The following is a 26491-nucleotide window of genomic DNA, read 5'->3' on the forward strand; positions in this document are numbered from 1 at the left end:
AGCATCACTGATCCCAATATTCAGCAGGAATCAACATAAATCAACACTCACAATTCCTTGCATCCCTGGGCAATTACTTTTGTGCAATACCAACAATAGTCAAAGGGGGAGCTGTTGAACAAAGTTGCAGAGAATTTTCCAGGTCACACAGACTTGTGTGTTTTACCTTCGCCAAGAAGGTTATGTTTTCAGGGGCGTTCGTGTATGTGTGTGTGTGTGTGTGTGTCTGTCTGTCTGTCTGTAAACACGATAACTTGAGAAGGCCTTGATGGATTGTCTTGATACTTGGTAGGTGGGTAGGTTTTGATGAGACCTCAAAATGATTAGATTTTGGGTCCCCTAGCGGCTTGTTATGGTACTGCAGCTGAACTTCCGGTTTTGATATCTCATGATGTAGACATGCTAGAGTGACGAAATTTGGATGGTAGGTACCTCTTGTGCTGGGGAAGAAGTGACGTGAGTTTGGGCCCCCTAGCGGCTTGCTCTAGAACTGCAGGGATATATTCTTGAAAATATTCAAAAGGGGATAACTCAAGAACCGATTGACGGATCGTCGTGATTTTTGGTATGTAGGTAGCTTACGTGATGCTTAATATAATGATGTGACTATTATGCAAATATGGATGTAATTTGCATAATTTATGGGGAAATTCTATAAATCAGCTGCATTCCATGATAGGACAATTGAAGCTTGTGACATCGGTAATTGACAACGAGAGAAACATAGGAAGATGTTGATTATGCTAATAATGACTTAATTTGCATAATTAATGAGAAAATTTTACAATTATGTATTATGTATACAATTACAAAAATGCTAGAATGCATTCTTTGTTAATATAAGACTGTCTTTTGGTTGAGATTATGATAAAATGATATAATTCATGAAAATTAGGTTCCTATTTCTTAAATCAGGGGAGAATAATCTAATCTAAACTTTGTCAGTTATAAAGATTAACATCATTTGGCGAAGGTATGAGATCGGGGAACTCTAGTCTTTACTCTAGAGTCTACTGTCCACACCTGCACATGCACAGTAATACTCTATACTGAGTAAAAATCATGTTGGGTAAAAGATGCATTGTGTTATCATACATCCTGAGATTGATGTCGAATATTTTTTTTTCATCTGTACGTTAATAATTTTACAAGTATAAGTATTAGGAGAACAGTCCTACTGAATTCATTTACAATCCATTTTGTAGGAAGTTCAAAAAGTCACCTTTTTTGTTTCAAGACAGCTTGAGAAATCCAGACAGTTCCTACAAGATGTGATTTATCAAAGGGTCTGAGAACGACTCGCTTGCCAAATTCACACACAAGGCAGTCGTTACAAGTGTAACAACAACCTATAACTCATCCGACAATTACAGAGTACAGACCATTCCACAAAGTCCTTTTGGATTGTTTCCTAACCGAAGCCCATTATTTGGACATATCTGGGATAAACGTGTGATTAGCCCCCTGCCAGGCCCTTTTTGAAGGTGATTAGGCTGCAACAATGTGGCAAGCCTCCAATAATGTTCACTATGATTTTCATGATTATCCATGTTGTGTAACACTGTGCAGAGAGACTGACTGGCGACTGATTTGACAACTCAAGCCACAAAATACCCATAATTATATACAGAACAGATGGTTTGGCTAAGCAAGGCGGCTTAATACATTGGCTAAGTTACAACGATACAGTACTAATCTCAACAGTAAATCTATATTATTATAAACACTATTTTATGTTAAACTTAACACATTAATAATTATTATGTATCCTTTGTGGAAAATAGTGTCCATGATCATATCTAAATATTTTCTTAACTCATGATCAACAATACACAATAATTCTTAGAAAATAAAGTTTTTTGTTGTGCAATTGATTCCAGGGGTATCTGTCTTGAATTTTCAGGTACAAATACTTGGAATAAGACATCCTACTTTGTCTTCATTGCTGAAAATGAATTTTGTTAAATTTTGACATGTTATAAGATTGCTGTTAACTTTTTTTACTAGCACTGGGGTAAATGATCATTGCTCACAAAACACAGTACAAATGTCTATGAGCGTTATTGAATAATTGGTATTTGGCTTTTGAATAGCAAGGAGTCTAATGGGACATAAGTATAATTTTTACGATTGTCTGCATGTAGCACGAACGTTGATAATTGTCAGGTCAAATCACAAATCAACCCCTCCAGTCTGTCTCCCCATATCATGGCATCTGCCACGGGACATGACAAGCATTATGTTGAGGTGACTGGATGTGAATAAAGCTTTGTTCTTCCAGACTTGATCAAACATCGAGCAACAGCACCTGACAGCCGACAGGTCAGAACATGTCCTACACCTGCGTACATCGTACAATGGCACTATTCATGACATGACAGCTACAGATGATACACACTGACAAGGTAGATCATACACTAGTAAGGGTGTCACTAAACAAATGGTTTGTTTCCAGAGCTCTGTTCATGTCAACAGGAAGCTGTAACTTTTGTATGTATGCAGCCAGGCCAGCTAGAGACTCCTTAATCATATACCCAACATCACATACCCAATATCAATCTTACATATGTATCGATATGACCAAGACAAGATTCTGTCCAGTGTGTCTTGTAAGCCTATGTGGATCAGGTGGGTAAATAAATTTGTAATACACTACTATGATAAACTTTCCTTCCTTCCTTCATTCATACATACAAGATCACACGATTTAACAATTACAGACAAAGTATCTGTAGTAAAATGTCAGTCGACATGTCTGTCAGTGGAAGGGTCATACATGAAATATCACATTAAGTCAACCCTCCCTTTAGGCACCTCCACACCTTTTCAACAGATAATTGCTTCTGCCCTCTGGTAAAGTAAACATACATGCCACAGCCCCAGGTGATGGAACGATTATCTGTCATTTACTTGAATATCTGCAAACTGATGAACTGTGAGGGGAGACACGATACTGATATGATAATGAAAAGATAGATGAAAACAAAGTGATAGTACTTTTCACATTAAACCCCTGTATTCTCATGGCAACAAAAGGCTCCTGAAGGGATACAAAGCATGTGCACAAGACTATGCTTTGAGTTTGACTTTTTTAAGCCAAACACGTGTATTAGAATTGGATATGTACTTGACAAAGTCATTTTCATTTAAAGATACTGTACCCAAAATCTCCAGTAAATGGCCACATTTGTCATTGATTGTCATACAATGTCGTACATTTTGATGTCGTAGAATTTAAGCAGGCTGTCACAGAACCAACTGCCACAATAACAGTACTGGTAGAAAGTATTACAATGATTCATTTCAGATGTCACTTTTCAATGATATGATACATGTATGGATTAACATAGTAGCTTAAAGTTTGTGTGCAAATGAGCCACAATCATTTCACCAATAGCTAATGAATGGGAATGGGTCTTGGTGCTGTGTTAGCACTTTTTTTGAGAGGGAAGGTCAAACAAAGCTAACCTGGATGCCCTCTGAAACCCCAGGGGCCATGCAACGTTACACTTAGTTTGGATCCTGCTGGATTAGAGAGGATTTCATTACTGCTGATGTTTGACTGGTCTAAGGGATACCTGATGCTGATGTCCCACTGGGAACACAGGTGTGGACAGGCAGCTACATATCAGTGGGGGATTCAGATGACATTGTGTATTGTTCAAACTTAAAGATCCTGGGTATCATTTTCTTTGTTTACTTATTTGCCTCAGGTTCATGTCCATATAGACATGATATAGAAATATATCACTTATAGAAATACTTCAAAGAATACATAAAAAACACTTGGAAAACTAGAATTTACATGTTATCCAGGAGTACCCTGCATATAAGCTATGCTTAGCTTTATAAACTTCTCTCTAAACATACAAGGCCCACAATGGTGATTGCTGAGTGACCATTGAGGTACCAAAATTGGATTTGTGTGTCCATTGATTTTATAATTTGATTTCAGATTTTGAATATGATCCATGCATGCTTTAAAAGACAAAAACACTTTCATGAAAGTTTCAATCTGTCAAATATTTGATCGCTCAGGGGTTGCAGCCTCTAGTCTCTAATTTCTAAAAGGTATAAACGAAAGCTCTCAGAAATAGACCATTCAGAAACAATGGCTTTTTTTCTCAATTCTACTGTCAACATTAGGCTCTCAATGTATAAGATATACTGGTACAAGTTACTGTTTTTAAGAATCTGGATGACAGAAACATACAACAGTGAACACTGTTATCCAGTCCAGGCATGTGGCTACTATAGAGGGATGTCAAATGGAAACACAGCTGATAAGATAGTCTGCAGTTATTACATGGTGTTTACAAGAAGATCACCTGGTATTTACAGATAAACTAGTCTGTGCGATAACCCAGATATTATACCTGACAACATGAGATACCAAGTCCTGATTAGACTGAAATTGTTATGGGTGCAAAGTAAGTAACTGAACTGCTGAGCGAATGATATCAAGATAGCAAAAACAGTCTGTACAAGTGACCACATCTTTGTAAGGACCACCTGGCCAATGCAAGAAATTTTACTGGTGCCTCAGATAATTTTTCTCATTGACACAAGCATTAAGAATCCTTGCTGTAGTGAACACCTGTCCACATAGACCAGATTTTATTAGTCCAGAGCAGCCTTCTTGAGTTTTAACTGAACGTTAACAGTAGGCCCAGTATATAGCGTAGGTTTTCTCAAATGAAAATCACAGAAGAAAGGCATATTGTATGAAGGCTGACAACAGGGTCACTTAAAAATCACACATCTGAATATAGTATACTGTATTATGCACACACACAGGTGAAAATATGGAAACCAATGATATATCTCTGCACTCACCTTCACAATGTCTACCATTGCCCACGTATCCCTGTCTACATTGGCAGCGGAATGATTTTGGTGTATTACTGCATGTTGCGTTAGGATGGCAGTCATGCGTGCCCTCCATACACTCATCCACATCTGCAATGTAGAAATGACAAGAGATGTCAATGAAGGTTACACATTCAGGTAGAACCTTACCTAAATAAACAAAATAAATCATGCTACTTACATGTATGATGCTACTGGATAGATTCTCTGAAGTGTCAGATAAACGTTTCAATATTTTTATCTTTGACTGAGAATGAGTCTGAAGACAAGTGTAATCAGTATATAAGTTATATATACATGTACATAAGTATCTGAACGGATTTGTAAATAAGTTTCTGAGTTACAATGAAGAAGTGTTAACTGTCATCTCTAACCATTCTCCATAATTTGTGAAAACTTCTTCTGTGAGAACTGCTGATGTGATCATATCTAGCTACTAGGATCTACTATATATTGTCATACCAGACTAGAACACCATATTCAAAACCTTGGATATTTTCTTCGGCATGCTGTGTATTTTTACACTCTTTGAAAGTTGCATTATCAGCCTTAATTTTCCAGCTGTGCACAACTGTATTTTTCTCCACATCAAACAGATCCTTAACTTAAAGTAGTAGACACGAGTATTACATCTCTCATGAAAGTATCCCAGGCATGTATTTCTCAGAGCCGTTGAGATGGGTTCACACGTAAGCCTTTGATCCACACAAAAATGACAACAATTTACATACTGCTTATCTACATTCTCATTACATATTCCAACGCAAACAGGTGTCCCTAAATCCATTGTGTTCAGGAGCATGTAACCCTGTAAACAACCTAACGTTACATGTCGACAACTGCAAGGACACAGAACACCATGTCATGTAACGTTAAATTGTCTTTCTGGTTATGTCAAAACCTCTAAGCATTGAGGACATTATATTTCCGTTTAATGACTTCAGATGCGAAATTTGTGTTTAAAAAAATGAAGAAAGAAAATTAAGTTGGAAACAATTTTTTATACATGAATGTAATGTTTAGTTTTTGAGGGTAAAATGCAGGATTTCCAAGTTGGTTTACTTAGTGGTAACTTGTTATATTTTACAGGGGCTGTTCCATTTTCAAAGCTTCCAGAGGGGTGTAGTTATCATTAAGACATCCATGTACCATCCCTTCATGTCACTAATCATCTCTAAATGCAAGCATTTGTCTCTGACTCTATTTCAGCATTAGCGTGCCTCCTATAATTTCTGATGTGTGACGCCGATGGGCTGTTACACCGCATATACTGATACTCCTCAACCCTCATTCCGAAATGGACTAGACCCCACAAGAAAGGTATTAGAAATTTCGCCGTGGGAGGGGGGCAACTTAGTGCTGCAGTATTATCTGTCTGGTCAATCCGAGACATTGACATTCAGCTAATACCGTTACAGTTCAAGAAAATGTGTGACCAAGAAGGCGCTGAGACCAAGCGTCGCAACGTGAGAACCGGGAGCCGCAGACTTCAGGCCGCTAGGAAAAGAGACAGTCAAGATGAAGAAGGCCGAAGAACAAACAGCGACGTCCAAGAAGACCTAAACAGTGTGGAAAGGACATAAGTGACGACAAAAAGTACACAGCGTGCATAAAGATCGTTGCAAGGCTTATTAATCGAGGCCAAGACACCTTGACCTGGTAGACTTCTTCAACCTCAAACCCACACATCAATCATCCTCCGCGAGGCGAGTTTCAAAGATGCCTGGTCGCGCACGCGCAGTGAGTGCACTCCAGTCCAAGCAGATGTTGTGTGATACTGAGGCACGTTGTTCCCCTCTTACGTAGGTCTGTGGTTCTTCATGGAACTAGCGACAGAAATATTATTTGAAAAACAACCTTTCATTCCCGTTAGTTTAAGTCCGTTAGCTTTCAACGATGTAAGACTGTAAACTAAATGGCCCGGAGAAAGTTAGCCTGGCCCATCCTCAGTCACCGCTGCCTCTCCCTTTTTGCTCGGTAGAGAAAATCGACCCGATCAAAACATACGCACAGGGCTGTTGAAATGTTGCCGTGACCCAAGCCCCGAAGGGTCAAGGTGGTTATCCCTTGGGACGCTTGTCCATATAGAGACAGCACTGCAAACGACTCCAGTACACGCGAGAGGTTTGAATCAACATAACATAACGTTATACGAGTATACTTCAACATGATTGGTGTGACAGGCAACGGTGTGGAGAGGCAGGAGTTGACTTGTCAAGTTGACCGGCAATAATAAAGAATATCTAGATTTCTATCAAAATGTCTACCATTATGCCAAGATCCTCCTTGATCAAAATTTTGTGACGGATGCTCGGTCACCTGGTTAAGAGACCGGTATACTAGCTACCACAGAGGACATCATCCGATTGAATATTGACATCATTGGCATTGTACATGTCTACTAGTATCTCTTCCTCCGTAGCTTCTAGCTCCGGCCATGTCGAATTCTAGTCTAAATACAGTTATTTTTAGTTCTGAAAGGACGACTGTCTCACTGCAGCTCCTATAGCGAAAGTCTGGCAAAGACGACCCACTGCTGATGAGACTCTACCATGAGATCTGACTCCCTGTCAAAGTACAAGTGAGCAACGTCATCGTGGACCTTATGGGCGGAACGCTATTCTTTGTTATAACAACCCAGACAGCGAAGACCACAACAACCCTGCATGTGGCTTTAGACCCGCTGTGAAAATACTAGCACAATGCATGAATGCACTCCAATTGCTTCGAAATGTGCGAAATATTGTCTGCATTATCAAACAAATGCAGTGTGTAGAAAATGGTATAAGAATGGGAAAACAATCCCTTTTGAGACATGTGTACAAAGCTACGACGGGGCGCCCTGCCCGAGGTACAGAAGTCCCACTGGTGGTGACGTCCGCGCTTTGTGTCGCCTGGTAGGGCGGCTGCACCATACAGACAGGGAAAGGGTAGAGGGACATACATGTACGTGTGCTTAGTTACGCTCCAAGCAGAGGTTGATTGTCACCTTCTTCAGTACGTATATTTTGTCTGATAGATGGAGGCATCTTGGCTAGTGTCTTGCTTATTGGATACTGTCTTACGACCTTGCTACCGAAAATTCTCAATGGAGATTATGATTAGGAGTCTTTTTTCTTGATGCACACCTGGAGCATTGAAAGAAAAAGGCCATGTCACCGCTTATAGTCAAATCTTATGTCTACATGTCCTTGGCATTAAGTGACCATGAATGGGTTTGAATTCCCCACGCTTTGGTGATCCAATACCAGTAACTACCGTGCCACCTGTTAAACATGAGATCTGTTTACTGTCACAGATGTTTTGAAAAAAAAGGATACATCTTTTTCCGTTGCGAAGTTTACTTGACGTGATTAGGGTTGCTTTCATTACTATAGTTCATTGTTATCTTTTGCTGGCGATATTCTAATGGCTGATTGATTTCCACATGCTGACATATATTTTTACATGCCGCTATTTTGGTTCGTGTTTGGCCAAATCGCTGTCGATAACCCATCGCCTTCCGCGGTAACCTTCAAAGACGCGGTGTTGTAAGGAACTGTTATCAAAGGCATACTTAAAACTACAAGCAAAGTTTTAAAGGAAGACTGTGTTGCTAACAGATACAGCATGTTTCTAGTGACCAAAACACTCAAACAGCACGAGTGTTCATATCCCCGCGTCCGAACACTTAGCAACCATAATCTGTGTCGGATGAGACGGTATAACGTTGTATCAACAAGGGATATGCAAAGGTATTTCGTGGTAACCAGTCTGGAGCTCCACCTGATACGGGAATCAAGTTGAAGCGAGACGTCCATACGGAGCAATCTGACAGGATTGGCCATAGGAGCGCCGTGGGATCCGTCAGCCGATCTATTTGAATGTCCTCCAAGCCCCGCAAACATGTAAACGTACTTAAGGTAAAATGGTGACCCTCCCCGTCTTCTCAAACTACTCAACAGATAAAGCCAGAGGTCTTAAGCTGCTTGTTTCCATTCTCTCACTAGTGGTTGAATTAGACTGTATAAATATTTGGTGCTTTTGGTGTAAACACAGCGGCTATTCGTTTCAATCTTTCTCCTGTTCGTTGGGCGGTGATGGAAAGACGCTGACGGGCTGTTGCGACGGTTGATTGTTTCAACGCGATTGCCCTATTGTCTGCGGAGACTGACAGCCTGGCGAACCACAACACGCCCGCGTATTGAAACGCTCACGTCCCCCCGGTGTGTATGATTACTGATCACTGGGAAAGGGACCCCCATGGACCGTCCCAGGTAACTCGAAGACGCCTTGCGATGTCAGGGGATACCGGCCCCGGCAGCTTGTCTTTCTTCTGCAGTTTTTCCCATGGGTCTACGCTGTTCCAGTCGCCTTTACAATTGTCACGAATAATAAGCACAGACGGAGACCAAGTGATGAATGTTAGAAGGGCCTCGTCTGAATCGTATAAGTCAGACTCCCGGCTGTTCTATACCTCATCTCTTGTAATGTGTGATCGGCCGGGAACAATTTTAGTACTGAAGAACTCTTCCACAAATATGAGTAATATAACATTTTATCATAAAACAAACATTGATCCCGACGATTTTGTCATTTCATTGATATCTATCTACTTTACTCATACTAGTTGTGGAGCAGGATTTCGTTATGTAATTTAGGGAAGTTATCAAAGAGTTAAGGACCTATTACCCAACGTTGCTAATGTTCCTACAGTGTAACGTTTCGTTCGATTGCTGTTGTGGTTTCTTTCCTTTCCGCCTCTATGTAACTTACCTGAAACTAGATCCCCCTTCCCCATCTCACGTCCTGTCTGTACCATTAAGGACGTGGGCGCGAAAAGCCAAAGGTCCCGACTTACAGTCAATGCCATGTTTGTTTGTTGTCGAGTCGTCATACAAATCAAGTCAAGAGCAACACGTTTGTTCCGCATGGCTCGTTAGACCGAATTGCTCCATGCTGACCTCTTAGCGGGCGCAGTTTCGGGTTGTCGGTAACACGTCTCTTCTCAAGCTTTTCACTTGAGCATTCTGTGGTCGTCCGAGAAATAACTTGTGCTAAAATCAAGGCCCTTGCTTTTCTTATCAAACCGTGGGACAAATAACTTGGCATTTAATCTTCTTCTGGTCAATAGATCTGGTGGATAGTTTTTGTGGTGTGCTTTCTACATTTCAGGAAAACTATGGAATGTATCTACTATGTCACAACCTTCCATGGCGCTTTCCTAACGAAGCGTGTACATGTCGACAAACCAGATAAGACGAGTCGACGAACTGGCGAAAAAATGCCAAACACGCCGCAACTACCGACCTGTCGTCTGTCGTCAAAACCTCGCGCACAAAGGGAACGGCCAACAAAAGTAACAGACTGGAAAAGTATAGCCGTGTCAGGCCAATGGCCCGGAACGAGGAGAAACGGAGAGACAGTCAATCCCGATGCGGCCGGTTGAACAAGCGATCGGATCACTGTACCCTTGCATTCCTTGCGTTGTGTGTACACGTGCAAAATTGTCCCAAAACACAAGCCAGTCTTCGCGCCCAGATGACGTCAACGTATTGTAATGTTCCCGTCTCTGCCCCTCTAACAAACGGCAGAACAATAGCGCAATAAAAAGGCAGATGCTGTGTCGATTTTGTGATTTCCTTCTTTTCCACTTTAGTCCATTTTGAGACATAAGAACTCCCGACATTCCTTTACTTTTCCGGACGCATTTGTAACCAATCACCAAGAAAATTAGAGCAGCATGAGTGATGAGGCTACGGGAGAAATAACTAACATAATCGCATAGAAATACGCTGCGCGACGTAAATAAAAGTTTTTGACGACAATGACCATGATCTGTAAAACATTTAAAAAAAATTGATGGGTCAAGAAGGTCTATCACGGGCCACATCTAAACCACCTTTTTAATAAGATAAAGCTACTTGTATAGGATGGGCAATAGGCCTAAGTAAGTAAGTAAGTACTTGTATACAAGCAAGACATCCCTTCACGCGCCATCCTAACATTTGGTGAAGCGAAGATTAGTCTAGAACCCAATGCCATGATCTGTGGATGAAGACGGAATGTACTATAAGGCGTTGCCAGCACGAAAGGCTCAAGAATAAGACGAACAGGAAACGATCCGGAAATACAATGAATTTGGATATAGTCCGACACTTGAAGGCCATGTGGCAAGGGCGACGTGTCAGCAACACAGCTCTAGTGATGGAAGGAAACTTTCGACGAAGAGTTACAACCAAGACTCTCCTGTACATTGTCTGGACGCACTATTTCAAACCGTACATAACGATGTATCCATGTCGTTTGTTTGTATGTGGCCCCTTGAACTTTACGCACGGAGAGGTTCAAAGTCACTGCCTTCTTTCAACACCCATATCCTGCCAGGAAATTGTGTTATCGACTTCTTCCTTCCTCTCGATTAGAAAATTCTCAGCAGCTGTCACTTCGAAGACGTGGTGAAGAAAAACACATCAAAACCACGCTTGTAGCCAAACATTCCTGATCCCTAGCACGAGATCTGACAGGGCCAGGGTTCTTGATTTAATCGACGCTTTTGACAGGGAAACTATTTGCGACAGGTCCGAGCTACTGAACAGCAAATGATGTGGATATAATCGTGTCTAAATGGAGTCCAGACGACACCTTGCACGAGCTAGTCCTGTAGAATCTGGGCCGTATTATACAAGCCGGATCCTGTTCCTTTGGCGCAGTGCAGTAGCGAGTAATACAAGATCCTCCCTCTCGCCCGAACAAGCTCAGACGTGATGCATCATCAGGTTCGCCTCACTCCTACCTATATGGAGACATCAGGGGGAGAGAGACGGCTACTTCCTACAGCATCTTCTTACTACCACCTGCCAGCAAACTATGTCGCTCAAGTCTTGATCTCACATCAGATACCAGTAATGTTAGAGTTGTATTCATGGCTAGAAAGGTTCGTGTACGTGCTAAAAATCCAAGGTTTTATATTATATAGTATTCCTGCGTCAATGAATTGTGCTGTGTCATTGATCCATTAGCCTAAGTGCACCACCTGTGAAATATGCAATTGGTCGGTAACTCTTTACGTCTATTGATGACTTCACTAAAAGGCTAGGTTGTTTTCCGGCGGTGTTCAAATAAATGATGACACTTTGCTTTTGAACTATTAATTGTACTACTGCATGCATCCATCTTTAGACCCTTCTCCAATCACCTTGTTAGGACTGTTAGGACTGCGACTTCACCACCACCACCTATCAAACATCAACTAACGAAACCCAGCGTGTGAAAGTAGTTCCAGAAAATACAAACAGGATATGGCATACCCAAGGAACGATTTTCTGGAAGATCAAATTTACTTACAGTTGTAAAGACTTTGGGGGAACTAAACTCTTCCGTCAGACGTTTGTTGTTCATTCTTTGACACAACAAAGCAACATGGTGTGTACCTCTGCCGTGTGCCAAATAGTATAAGCCCCCCTCCCACCCTTGGCGTAATTAAATTGCCTATGTTGCCTTAACCTTTGGCAGGTAATTCTACCCGATTCCACTTTATTTGGTTACCCAGCATGTATGCGGAAAGTTACAAACTTAATGAATCATCAAAGATGATTAGCGAAAAATTGAGGGAGGGAACCTTGTCAGCCATATTGGAGCATGAGCATATATATGGGTAAAACACGTGTTCGGAAGCGGTAGAATAAGAACTGTTCAGTACGATGTGGACATAGCTATTTACTGACAGCTTATTTTGCCTAAAAGTGATCGCAACTGCTGCGGATACATCTTGACTACTGTGATGATGCTTGATTAGCTATGGAGAGATAACCGATTGAAACTCAAGGGGAGGGACAACATTTCAAGCGCTAACATAGTAAATGTTTATCATCCGAGACTGGCGTTAGTCTATACATTTACCAATGTCGCGACCAACCACTACTTAAGACAGGGCCTGCTGGCATTCAAACTGTCAATGCAAGCGCTCATGTACAAAGTTACATGCAACTAATCGCCAAGTTGATGGAATGACCAGAGCTATAACCGCACACCCTGGTAACTTATACAACGTCCCGTAGCGTACACATGCGACGAGAGCATGGTATGAGGTACGTTTCACCGTCGGCCCTGTCTCTCTCTGCCGCTCTCTCGGCGGGGTCGTGCCCTGACACCGACGTATCTGCCATGTTTACCGGCGGAGCCTCGCACTTCGCCATACATGGAGGTGTCCGCGACTAAACATCACTGGTTCGTGGTGGAACCCGCTGTTCTCCAGTGTAAAGAAACAAGGGCTAAATGAGCATGTGCTGAAAGGATGTAAACCCATAGACTGAACCAAGCCGGCACCTTTTTTTGCTTCTACAGTTTTGTGTTTTCTGTAGACGGCTGTATCATACATTTATATATTTTTGCCGATCGGCATGACGCCCTTAAATAAAATGAACAACAGAGTGGAATGAAGCAGACGCTGTCCTGTATCGTACACTAGTGAATGGGAGAATGTCCACGAGCCGTCTGTCAGACTTCCCGGCCCTTATGTCATACTTGACGGCTGTCATTCAAGCCGTGTTCTCCCCCGTTTGACAGCCGACAGCGCGATTTACTCCCGAGCAAATGCTACTGTTTCAACAGAAAATAATAATATTTGCGGTTGGTAAGTAAACGTTGCCCGGAGGCGACAAAAGGCAGCTGATCCCGTCCTGGAGAGAAGACCAGCTGGGTTAAATAGGACATGTACCCTGCGCCAGACTTTCTCACTGAAAAACCGAATTGTTGCTCTGCAGGGCTACTTGTGGAACAAACATGACTAATTGCAAGCCTTACTGCGAAGTCTCGATCACACTCTACAGTACACGACATGGTAGTAAGGGACTGCCGCTACCAATCACGACCTCGGCGTGGCTGCTGCGCCTTTTCGGGAGGGAGTGCGGAATGAAAACGTGGTTAATGATTGTTGACATAAGAATACTTACATCCAAGCCGACTAACCTCGCTACAATTTTCTGGCAAAACATCACGGCTGTCCTCAAAATTATTCGTGTCAAACCGGCAAAAGAGAAGTCTATCGAAACATGTGTTGTGGTTAGTGAGCAACCTGGACAACATTAAAAATTGTATACATGTTTGATAAAGAAATAGACGTGCTTACCTACGGCGCGACATGTACTCAGCAGCAGCGAAAACAAACATAGTTGGAAAGAAAAACAAACACAGTTCATGACGATGGGGTAGCGGTGCCTCAGCACTAGGGAACCCTCCTCTTTTTATGTGTTCTCCAGCGAAATCTGGCGTGCATTGTCTATGGTCTCACGTAAAGCCTGCAGTACTCGTGACTGCTGGCTTGGCTTTCTGCTCGCCTACTCCACTAGGCATGCGTGGAATCTGAAAATTTCACGCTCGGCCTGGTGCAAAAACACCTGCATTTCGTTTGAAAACCAGAGGTCTCGCACACAAAAGGTCAGCACAGGCGTTGTCTGATGAGTCGGCGGTGTGACGGGCTCGCCTGCTTCTGGGGCTTCCCTCTCGTTCCGACTGGTGGTGGGGGATGGGCGAATCCCCCGCCGAGGACCCGCGGCACTGCGCACCATTTTGTAATTACCAACGCCCCCTGGCAATCTCAGGCTGCCGGTGTCGGGGCGTGAAGAGGTGGTTAACTGCTGAATGCGGCAGATGAGCTGATAACCATCCCACCTGACACCATCTACAAACAATTTGAGTTACGCTTCAAGGTGCATTAGGAAAGGGCGTGAAGACAAAAGTGAAGGAACCAAAAGTGTGGTCGTCTATAGTTGCCACAAGGAAATCTCATACACCTGTAGCCTCTCTGCAACCACTTCCTTGTGCCACTAAACCGCTACCAGATATCGTAAAAACCGTAAAGGTACTTTGAACTAACGAGTTAAGTATGAGAGTTGTTTTCTTTTACTGTTTATACTGATGATAAAGCTAGAGCTATATGTTTTCCTTCAGTATGTTTGTATGATCATATGGTCGGTAGATTCACTGCTTATTTTACTAGGGAAAGTTGATACTTTCCATTTCATTTAATTTCAATTGATATATTTTCATTTAGCTCTACACAGGGTCTAAAACGTGTAGATATACATTTCCCCAAACACAATAAACATCAATCAAGAAGCACATTGAACAAGGACTGCCAAGTTGTTGTGATTCGACACAACTGGAGCTTACTTTTGGCAAAGGCTATTCTTGGCATAACAAATTGAGAAAGTCTTCGGCATGTTGACGATTCGGGAGCTAAATCCCTCTGCTTATCCCTATTTTTCAGTTAAAAACAAAGTATGTCAATTGTTTGACATCTACTGCACACTTCTACCATACGCACTCCTTTTACCTAGAACCCCATCCCTCCATTTGGACACGCCATAGCCACTGTGCCCCATGTCTGCTACAAACACTGATACCGATAGACGTCAGGTGGTCGTTAACAACTCTAAAAACAATACAAACACTTCATGAGTGATACATCGAAATTTCCCCTAAGAGGTTTGAGTCTTGTAAAAGAAATAATAACAGTTGTACAGTTGTAAAAGAAAGTAGGTCACACATCATGGGTCAGTTGAGACTACGTTAAAGGTGCTTTTATCTTTATCAGTTCTGATGTTTGTTATGATCAGTTTATATATGATGATAACCCTAATAATATTCTTGTCTTAGAAAGATAGTGACTTTCTCTACCTTCAATAGATGTACTAAAGGCCTAGGGTAAATGAACTGAACAGTCTATTACCAATGTTTTGGTGAGCTTTCAAAAAGCTTGAAAATCAACTCAAAGTTGAGTATCATTAATAGTTTGTCAACTATTTCAACCCTGCTACCATCTTTATATTATCAAAGTTTCTGGAAGCTTCCTGTCCTCATCAGCTAGTTAAGTAGCTCCACAAGTTCTCTCCTGTCCTTTTGCTCCGCACAATCTGGAGAAGGCAGAACTCTAGATCTCTCTTTACGATGAGCTGCCAGCGTGCTTGACAAGTTTTGGCGCTATCGTCACGGATTCCGTCCTCTCATCCTGTCCCATTATCTTCAAATGTAGATCCTTTCAGATTTTTTATCCTTTTAAACGGGGTTCACAGGCTGTCAAACAGGTGATTCCAACTAATGGGCTCGTTGGCGGAGCATTTTGATGATTAGGCTTCAAAACACAGATTGTCTTGATAACGAAGTTCAACTTGTACATTTGTGAATCATTAAGGGCTTCAGCAGACCGGCACTGGTCATTCCCACAGAGGGGCTTTGATGTTTTGTATCTCTGTGTCGGATAACATTCAACAGCCGTCTTACCCGCGGTGACAACAAGCTGCTATCGGTTAAAATTATTGTAATAAAGTCAGTTGTAATGATCTTGTAGGGGACAGCCATTCGTCCTCTGGAGATGATGAAAGCGAAGTTAAAAGTGTCCCGTGTTGTCCACTTTTCTCTGGAACACTGAGAGGGTAAATGCAAGTGTGCCCTTTATCTGTCAACTAAAAAACGGAACCTCACGTGCTTTGATTAATATGTTTTTAATATAGGATGTTATGCAGTGACCCCTGTAGTCCATGGTAGTCCATCCTTCAAACATGGTGATCAAAGACCAAACCAATACAATCAATGTCTATGCTTCAAGCACAGATACAGTATAATATTCGCGCACAGTTGTGCGATGAGAGATCATGTCTTGGATTGTCGCAATGACCTACAAAAATGATCTCATCCATTTCTATTGAACTGTCTTGTAAAAGTACGTGTTTTTAGACCTTCAAATCAACATCGAGGTCATAGCTGTAAGTGACACACACAGCTAATATTCGCGAATATTGCAATTGGACACAGTCTTGTGATAAACGAAAGTGCCTCGGGCTGATAGAAAGTCCATGGCTCATCAAATGACTGTTCGATTCTATAACTATATCATGCTACACGTGAACAAGAGTGAAACGGAATTACAACATACATACGAGAGGCAGCATTTGCACTCGTTGCGTATTCTTTATTCTCAAAACTAGTGCGTCTGTACACTAGTATTCCTACCAGTGTTGTTATCATATGTCTGTAACATAAACACCTTTCATGGCGGTGTATTTTCTTGTCAAGCAAAGTCGTGATGGGCGGCAGTCCTGACAATACGACCATGTACATGTTTCTTACCTATTTCATGGATATGGAGGAGGAACTGCAATTGGACACTTCTTTAACGCGGAGAGAGAAGGAGTAAAGGAAATTGACCCTCGACAGCGGTACACTGATCACTAAAGTTTACAGCAGGTGATGACGAAGTCCTGAGGTTGAAGCCGTTTGTTGTTGAGAGGAAATTCGCTGTTCGCACCAGAAGCAGGGCTATCCGGTACAGATGTCGGGCGTGGGGTCTACTGCTTCCTCTGACTCTGTACCTATTACTACACAAACCGTGGAAAGTGTGCGGATGTGGACATGGTTTGTTTTCTCAGCGGTAGGAGGCAGTGTTTCGGGACAAGCCAAAAAGGTTTCCCATATCCGTTTGTTAATTAAAGACAAATTAAGACACGTAACCTCGCACGCTACATTTGGCCTTCTTGTTATAATTGTACAGCAATGTAAGTGGTCACCGTGGACTCATGATGTGTCAAAACTGTGACATATTTAATATTATTGCTAAGGAATATGTATGATCCCAACAAAAACGGTCACTATAGGATGATTCAATCAGTTCTTAAGTTCATATTGCCTCAAACCTTCTTGCTTTCTACTTTCCCATGTGTGACAGATATATCCGTTTTAATACGACATTAGTACTTTCCTGTGTGGCTATTCGGACCGCTCTGCTGTACTCCGGTAACGTTCTGGGTCATGTTACAGGGGAAGTCTTTCCCACGCACCTTTCTTTACGTGACGCGGTATTAAAAGACCGTCACAGACGAGTCGGTCGACGCGAGGTAGATTTATGCACCAAGGGCAAGTGATTCATCTGTGCACGCATTCCTGCGGATGGAAGCCAGCCCTTCGCTGTTGCCTCGTTCTCCACTTGCACTCCAGATGATGCCAGCATTGCCAGGCCCTCTTGTCTCCATCAGAGATGCTATCCTAGCTTGTCGGCTCTCTGTACAAGATATGTGGCCATCCCACGTTTAAAACACTATTTAAGAATGATTTGCAAGTTTTCGAGCAAGAGTGCCTCGAAGTGCTAACAATTCTTCAATCGCAGTGAATGAGAATAAACTGTCCATCAGCTGAGTTCTAGTCACCCTGCCGTGCGGCTATTTTCAAGACCAGCCCGTCTGTACATTACCCAGTCGCGGCCCGATGACTGCCCACAACTTACGGTATGTAAACAAGCCAGCTTCTAGCCGCGGAACTGTTTATTTAAAGTTACAAGATACGCACATTGCGACACCCCGCTGATGACAGAAGCAATAAACAGCCGGATCATAATTGATCAGAGTCAATAAACGAAGTGCCAAACTCCCAAACAAATATGCGACAGCGGTCCCTAATGAAATTAAAAGCTGCTCAAAGCAGTCAATTGGACAATTTACCAGTCAATTGGGATTATCTGGGCCCCACTTCCCGCGGAGATGGAGGGAGGAGATAAGCTAATGGAAGAAATCGTCACCTCTCGGGAAGGGCTGAGGGCAACTGTAATCAGCAAGTCAAGTGTCTTGGTGACACGCCACAGCGGGACAGCTGGTGCTCAACAACCTGAGAACGGCAACAGCGCCGCGCTAATGGCGGCCTGACGTCATGGAAACTTTCCTCTGGACAGAGTCGTGCAATGAAAGGCTCTATCAAGGGAGGATTGAAAAGTGGAGAGTAGAACGGTCAACAGTGGGGGTGAAATACATTTCACCACCTGCTCAGACGTCAGGAAATGGCCGTGAGTATGGCCCGCACTTTTCTATGCTTCTTACGTCTGACAGGGGCGTGACATAGCGACAGAGCGGTGTGTCTACATCCTACATCAGAGAGCATCTCTTTGGAGCCTCACAAATTGCAGGTGGATGATGTATCTATTTATCATCATGATGGCATTATCTATCGCACCAGGAGAGTACTACTCAGAACCTGTTTTTCTTCAGTTTTCACCAAACGTTTAGACTACAGTATCTAACTTCTAACTCTGTAATAGTCGAGACAACCATAGTGGAAACAAATTGATAAGATAACTATCTCGACAAATCGTTGCGTGTCAAAAATGATGGGACTCATGGCTAACTCTGGCACCCTGTTGAAAATCTAATAGGAGTATTTTCTTCTTGAAGCACAGAGCTAGGTCAAGGTATGTCCGCATACTAAAGTGCCGTAATACCTTTGGTGCTTGGAGACTCATTAACATTGATATCTCATTACAAACTATGATTTTAACCATCTTTTCCGCGTAGAATTCTGAGCTCCATCCTCCTCGGTAATCTGCAGCATGTGAAAGGTCATTGACGTGAGAACGGCGAACGGAAGCCCAGTATTAACCCACCTGCTGTTGCCCTGGACGACAACATCTCTTCACACTAATTATTCTGAATGAAGTCAATATGTCGGGACTTCAAAGGTACAGAAACTGTTCCTCCGAAAGTAGACACATACAGGGGACGGACAGACGTTTGTAAACAATACCCCAGTTGGCTTGAGCTTGTGTCAAAATTCCGTCAGACAAACGATGTGAGCGACCGGGTCGTCAACTGAAGGCATTTTCCCGGTAACACAATTCCCTGCAGCTCACAAACAAGTCATACGGAAAAGCCAGAAATCCTTCTGTTGTTAACTAGGCCCATGCTTGGGTGTGCACGGGGATTACCGAAACTGACAAGTCGGCTTATTTGGGCGAAAATTAGATTTAGGCGGCCACAAAATATCAAAGGCAGCAAACATTTTACCCGAGGCAACACGACCTTGTCGACTGCGCACCTGACGCTTTTGTATCCTGTCAGAAATAATTAGAAAAGGGAGTCGTGCACTGGATAGGCAATGTACCCGCTAAACATTAGTATCGATGAGTGTTTGTTGAATAAGCTTTACGAGAGGGAAAACGTTTCGCTTGACCTTCATCTGTCACTGTGTGTAGAAGCACATTTTCCTGGTAAAACGGATCATTTCTGTTTGTATACCACAATCTGAACGTATCACATCTCCCACACGCCCTAATCCTCGGAAAGGAATCACAGAAGCCGCCCTCTCGGCGTCTTTCTCTGTTATTGTTTCCAATGTTGAATGTTTCGCAATGCATCCCCACACGTGCCCAAGGCAAACACATGCCGACACCGTTGTCCTCTGAGCTGTAACCGCAAACAAGCGCAACCGGGCAGACCGGAGTGCACGGCTTAGTGTTACACCTGCGGGGCGGAGTGCAGCCAAACAGGTATGCGACTGGTCAGCCGGAAACAAAACGCAAAACACTGATACGGGCGATTGGGACAGCTGTTTTAATCCTGACATACCCAAAATAGCTACTTCTAATGTGTTTCTGTTTATACATCAGCACAAGAGATGTTAGTATTGTGACTGAAACATATCGATGCTAGTATGTAAAGAAATTCCCACCTTTTGCTTTCAGGAGGATGACGGACGCCTTGCACAGGCCGGATCCGGAACGGAACGTCCCCGACGGCACGCGGTTGAATCCGGCATAGATGTAATAGTCCACCTCCCCGTACATGGGTCTCTGTCCGCTCAGGGTGTAGAGGAACTGGCTGTTGATGTAACCTTTCTTCTTGGAGCCGATCCGGTTCCACTCCAGCCGCTCATCGCTGATCTCCAGACTCAGTCGGGAGTTTCTGTCTATGATGTCGTCTTCAATACGAATCAACAAGTCTCCATCAATAGTGGCGTCCATGTAGCCCGGCAGGTTGTTACTGTACACGCGCATCTGCCTGGAGGAGGGGAGGAGGGGAGTGTACATTTGGGTGATGTGAAGTTATATAGCAAGAGAGCAGGGCCCTACGAAAGCCGATGTACTTTTCTTGTATCAATAAAGATTTTCTTTTACAAAACAATAATTGGCAGTGCATTTTTACTTACAAGATATTATGGACATTTCAGCGATGTGTGATTGTAAAACAAGTGAGAAGAAGGAGCAGGCTCAATGGTAGATATTTTACTTGTTCGAAGTGCAATCGTGAAGAATAGAGTGTACAGGTGTTCCCGGTAACATCACAGCTAGACCGCCAGGAGGCGCACTAGGTTCACCTGGGAATTTCCTTGGGGGGACAGCCTCCCTCCTCCACTTACATAACTGTTTATATGTGGATATATATCAAGTACTGTCTGTATATTTTCTCACTTTAACTTTTTATAAGAAATCCTCCGATGAGGTGGAACGAACTTTGATTTTAAAAAGCAGAAAGAGCTTCCTCGGGAATGGTTGCCATGGTAACAAACCCACTTGTTGAAGATCTGCGTCTCCGCCATGTTGGACGTGAGCCCCGGGTCTCCTCCGTACCCGTCCGCGGCCGGGGAGTCCGACACGTCGAACGTCCACAGGCGGGGCTGGTCGTTGTACTGCAAGACGAAGCGCGCCGACTTGTACGGGCCCGAGAAGTCCACCCTGACCACGGCCTGGCTGTCACAGCCCGCCCGGCTGCCGTAGCTCGGGCCCGTCAGCACGGTGATGTAGTCGCTCCCGCCGTACACCTGCCCCTCGCGCAGGTCCAGCTCGATAGACTCGCTCTCGTCCCGCTGCGCCACGGCGGCATGGTCAACCGTCACTACAACAAGACAGGCACATACACTAGACTCATGTTCTACTGCACTATACTTCTGTATTCACGCAACATCAATATTATATATAGTATTTAACAGCTGGGACATGGGGATGTCTACAATATGCGTCGCTCACTGGTTTGAAGAAAAGAATGCTTGATCGACAAGCATATTTATTACTATACCTCCAGTCTGCAGTGTTGATAACACGTTTGTCCGTTATTGTGGCCATGCATGCGACAGCAAGGACAAAGAAACATAGATGCGGCAAAGAAAACTCCTATTAAACTGATACTGATAAACTGATACATTGAATTATCTCAATAACGGTTACTTGTTACTTATGTATGTTCATTTGTATCCACTAGTTTGTTTGTACGCATAGTTATAGAAGACCTTACGAAAGTCGATGTACTTTTGTTGTGTCAATAAAGATTTATAATGTTTCCCATCAACATCCTCCTGGCGAAACCACCCTCCTCCCCTCCCCACTCAAACCTGGGCCCCTGTTCTGGCGGGTTTCTGGTCACGCATGCCGGGGTAGGAAAATGCGTCCCTTTTCTGTAGACTGTGAGTACTGAAAGGCCTGGCCGGCTGATGACAGGGTCGCTCACTAACTCAGGAAGTGGCGATGACCCAGACTTCAGCAATGGCAACCTGGTGATGAAACCTTGGCTTTTTAGAGGAAACAATTGTTTCCGAGACGGACAAGCGGACCATATCATGGGAATGACAGAGATTGGCCAGAGAAAATGCGGCCATGGATGCCTCTAAAACAAGGACGTGGGGAAGTTTTGCTAAACCCACTTCTACTTCCAGTTTTAACATAACGACAGAAAAGGGACAGAAAATTTCACATACAGCAAGTGACTAGACCGTCAGTGAAGTAAGCTGGCTTGTATCAGTTGATACCAAATCACTAACTCAGTAACTGTTAGAAGTAGCCTGGAGTCCAGCTAGCTTTGGTCCGCTTCCCAAGATCGGATTTTCAGGCTGTGTTAGAAGGGCCATGGCACAGTGAAATCCATCATCCGCGGCTAAAAATTTCTAGAAGCAAGCCACTGAAGGGTCATCAATAACCATAAGTGATTGCATCTAGCTGATTTCATTCGGTGCTTCCTTGCAGCATGAGACAATCATTCAAAGCCTTTCTGTACGCTGTCTGGAATGACGATGATCATGGATGATGACGTAGCTTTAAATTGTCATCCACGTACTCGCTCATGCAGCGCCCTCAGGCGACAGGCCTGTACACGCCATACGCCCTGTACAGTCGACTCTTGCTCACTCAACGTTTTATACAGCAAGTCACAAGTCAACAAGCACTCAAATAGTGTAACTATAAACTATAGGAAGGAGTTGTATTTTAACAAAGATCATAACGTCATTTATCAACTGTGTGATATCTAGCTTCCCTTTCCTTTTTAAAATAAAAAACGGCCCTCCCCCTTTTGCGGGGAAATTGGGCAGTGGTGCAGAAGATGAGTGCGTTTGTTATCATGTCACTGGGATGTCACAAGGTCAGGCATGTTTGTTTAAGCACTCATTTTGCCTAGAGCGGCTAACATGGGTCGCACAGGCGTGTACATATGAACTGCGCCTTACTTTCTAGGTAGGCAGACGACTCAGGGTCTGTTGTCACATCGTCTGCACTACGGTCTGCATGTCTGTGTGTGTTAGTGTGTTAGTATGTATGTTATTGTATGTGTATGCGTTAGTGTGTGCGCGCGTGTGTGTGTGAGTTAGTGTGTGTGTGTATTTCTCTATGTGTGTGCCTGTCTGTGGATGTGTCTAGTGTGTTCGTGCGCCAGTTGTTTGTATCTGTGAGTGTGTGTGTGTGTGTGTGTGTGTGTGTGTGTGTGTGTGTGTGTGTGTGTGTGTGTGTGTGTGTACATGTGCGTGTGCGTATGTGCGTTTGCCAGTGCGAGCGCGCGCGTGTGTGCTTGTGTATGTTATCACGTTAACATGACAGTGTTTGATAAAATTACACCTCACTAGACTGCTGTCAAAGACCAGATAGATCAAAATGTAGAAATACTATAATAGGTTCTGAGGCCAACAAACAGACGCGACACAGGATTGAAAGGGCGACTTTAACAACAGACAGGGAATATTGCTGAAGGCAACACGAACACGTTACTCTCCGGTCGTTAAACGGCTTTAATAAAAACAAAAGAAGTGATTATCGACCAAGTGTGTCAACACAATTACCACGGGAGACTTGTTGACGGCGGAACAAAAGACTTGTCTGGTGTTAATTTTTCACCAGTAACCTTTTGTGTGACACAATCCAATTGCCAATTGAATTGGTCGAGATTGTTGTATGGGGACAACTCCTTACGCTGCGCAGAAACACGGAAGGAGAAGACAAACATGCCAGTCTATATGAGAACAAGGGATTCTACGACCAAGGAAGTTATATCCTACTTGCCATATCAAACGAAAATATGTGTTTCGATTTTCAGTCAAACAAAGTAGGTCCATTTCGTTTGACAGCAGAAGGAAGGGGCATACCTTGTCCCAGGTTTTTACCCCTGACCCCCTCCCCCGAAGGTAGCAATGAGTTTACCCTGATAATAGTCAAACAAATAAAGAGGGCGGACCGTGGCACGCTGAGTGTTGGAGAGTCACCTTTTTCTCTACTGTCACATGCGGACAATTATTACCCAATTTACGGGTTGGTGAATCAGCTGGAGGACTGGAGGGATTCAATCTCCCGGCTGGAGCGAGGCCGCCCCCCGCTGCCGGGGATTCAGCGCCCCACTGGTCGCCAAGTACTTGAATAACAAGGCCAAACGCCGCGATTGAACTCAAATAACGTGGGTCAACAAACCCTACAGTTGCCGTCTGCCTGCGAGAATTGAGAGGACGTGCCAAGTTCAACAACCTCCTACTAAACTTAAACTTAGTTTTTTTCTCCTGCTCCAGAGGCGCCAAGAACAAAGTATATCCAGAGGAAGTAACCACAATTTGGAGACTATGTGACTTGTGGGCCATGGTAACTGTTTCTCCATTATCACAGCGTGTGTACTAACATGGCTGGTAAGTCACGCCACGCCATGGTTAACTAAGAACAACAGTCCCACCATACATGACTGACACTCCAGCAATACGCCATTTCGACGGGACATTGGAAAGGTCAGCCATTGTGCTGCTCTGTCCAGAAAAATGGATTCACTTGTAGGCCATATGTCGTCAAAAGGACACAAGGAATGCATGAAAATGGCTAAAAACAAGTCTTGTTCCTTGTTCCAAGATCACGAATGACGCACATGGCTACGTACTATTGCCTCTCTACTTGACCCAGGGATGAGACACATCACCTGCGAACCCCAACTCCACTCTAAGTGTTTGGTTCGTCGTTCTTTAAGTTAAACATAACACTGAGCCAGTTACCTCGCTCACAACCTTATCTACTGCTGCCCATCGTATAAACATGTTTCCCGTTTCTTTGGTTAGGCCATGCTGAATCACTCTGGGCACGAGAGGGTGCCAAGAGGGCTCTCTTACCTCCGACAACGACCAGAAGAAGTCCAACAATTGTCATGTCCGCCATAGTCTACAACCAAGCAGAGTCACTGGGAGTTCTGGATCGGGAGTCCTGTCCTTGCGATGACGACAACAATCTAGGCTAGCCCTGCTGCCCTCCGGTCATCCGCTCTCCCCTCGAGGTGTTCCCCTCCAGCCGTTTATTTACAAATAAATTAACGATGATTTCTTGCCCGTCGTGTTCTCGGTAAGGGGTAGTGTTCTCGCGGGAAGACCGCGGGTTTGTGGCGACGTCTCGGGTTCTAGCGAATAAAAAGTGGCCGGGGCGCGGCAAGAGGAACGCCGACACTACGCTCCACGTGAAGCGGTCAAAAGCTTTTCTATCAGTGCGCACAAAAAGCGACAAGGTAAATTGAGAAAACACAATAGTTGCCTTTTAGATAAAGATGACAGGGAGTTGTGACTATGAAACCTGGACATGGTTGGCGCTTTGTCCTCCTGAAGCGTAAAGCCCGGTCCCTTTGAAACATGTCCCCGCGCCCCACTGGCCGTTCCAACCATTTGTTTGATCCCTGACAGTCATTTAGGTTGGAGACTTCAAAACCTGAAACGCTCGTTAGTGTCAATGGATACTGAGAAAACAATGCGCCAATACTGAGAAATGAACAGAGGTACTCCAGAGGCAAAGTTATACAATGTATCACATTAGTTTTCACTTATACTCAAATGACGTTTTCTCTTTATTGTGTTCATGATCGTATTTGAATACAGTAATCATTGAAATACGATGATTATGTGAGCTTTATATGTCTACCAATAGTTATCGTCACGCTAACCCATGCAACATCCTTCCTGTTCGCACGCACCTCAGCGCAGTAGAGCTGTATTCCTGTAGAGGAACACTATACGTAATAATAGCCAATTCAAAGACATAGCTGGTGTTACCGTACCTGTACTCCATTCAACTTTATTGCAGTTTATATCAGCATATTAACCCCTATCCGTGTTTGCAGTCACGTGACTGTGACGTAATGTAGCGTCCGCCATAATGGTGGGTTAATGATACAAGTGACGTCATCATACCTATTTCTCCACCTGTTTGCTATAATTACTATTCATTCCTTAGAACTATTGTGAACAGGGCCGAACGCCAGACGAACTTTTGTGTGTCCAGCATGGCCAGACGCCAGACGCCATCTTGGATCCCTACAAATTGACGTCGTTAGAAAATATTCCTGCGCAGTTTGAGCAAACTATGTAAATTTGCATATGGCTTTTCGTATAGGTGTGTCATATAAGAGTAAAATTATATGCTTTATATTAAAGACCACTATTACTGGTATATTAAGGTACAGGTTTTAAACGGCTTATTTCGTTTTTACTTTATAACATGCTTGAAGAAAATTATCGTTCATGAGGATGTGCTACTGTGGAAAGTATAGTTCATCATATTTTAGAACCGGGAGCAGGCAAAGAGACCGGGAACTGGCCAACAATAACCACACAC

The 26491-nt window shown here is 43.5% G+C and overlaps 1 protein-coding gene and 1 long non-coding RNA gene across 20 annotated transcripts in view; one reads left to right on the top strand and one right to left on the bottom strand.

The window, feature by feature from the left end:
- The window catches only part of LOC109475463 (signal peptide, CUB and EGF-like domain-containing protein 1), a 62005-nt gene extending 36469 nt beyond the window's left edge, over positions 1-25536 (bottom strand). For 4 of the 19 annotated variants that reach the window (XM_019776067.1, XM_019776066.1, XM_019776069.1 and 1 more), the window contains exons 1-4: positions 25006-25535; positions 21179-21500; positions 20338-20666; positions 4837-4959 (exon numbers count right to left, since the gene is read on the bottom strand). In XM_019776067.1, coding sequence (XP_019631626.1) covers positions 4837-4959; positions 20338-20666; positions 21179-21500; positions 25006-25051 — 820 coding nt within the window. In that variant the 5' untranslated portion in view covers positions 25052-25535. Of the gene's footprint in view, positions 1-4836; positions 4960-5243; positions 5269-6519; positions 6604-13978; positions 14403-20337; positions 20667-21178; positions 21501-25005 lie in introns of those variants that run through there. The other 15 variants (XM_019776068.1, XM_019776070.1, XM_019776072.1 and 12 more) reach the window with 10 other exon arrangements.
- Positions 18759-20440, top strand: LOC109475475. The gene is made up of 3 exons (XR_002140538.1): positions 18759-18799; positions 19185-19348; positions 20351-20440. It is a non-coding gene; the product is annotated as an uncharacterized LOC109475475 (long non-coding RNA).
- Positions 25537-26491: the final 955 nt, after the last annotated feature.

Source organism: Branchiostoma belcheri, unplaced genomic scaffold, assembly GCF_001625305.1.
Source record: "Branchiostoma belcheri isolate BF01 breed outbred unplaced genomic scaffold, Haploidv18h27 scaffold34, whole genome shotgun sequence".
Classification (NCBI taxonomy): domain Eukaryota; kingdom Metazoa; phylum Chordata; class Leptocardii; order Amphioxiformes; family Branchiostomatidae; genus Branchiostoma; species Branchiostoma belcheri.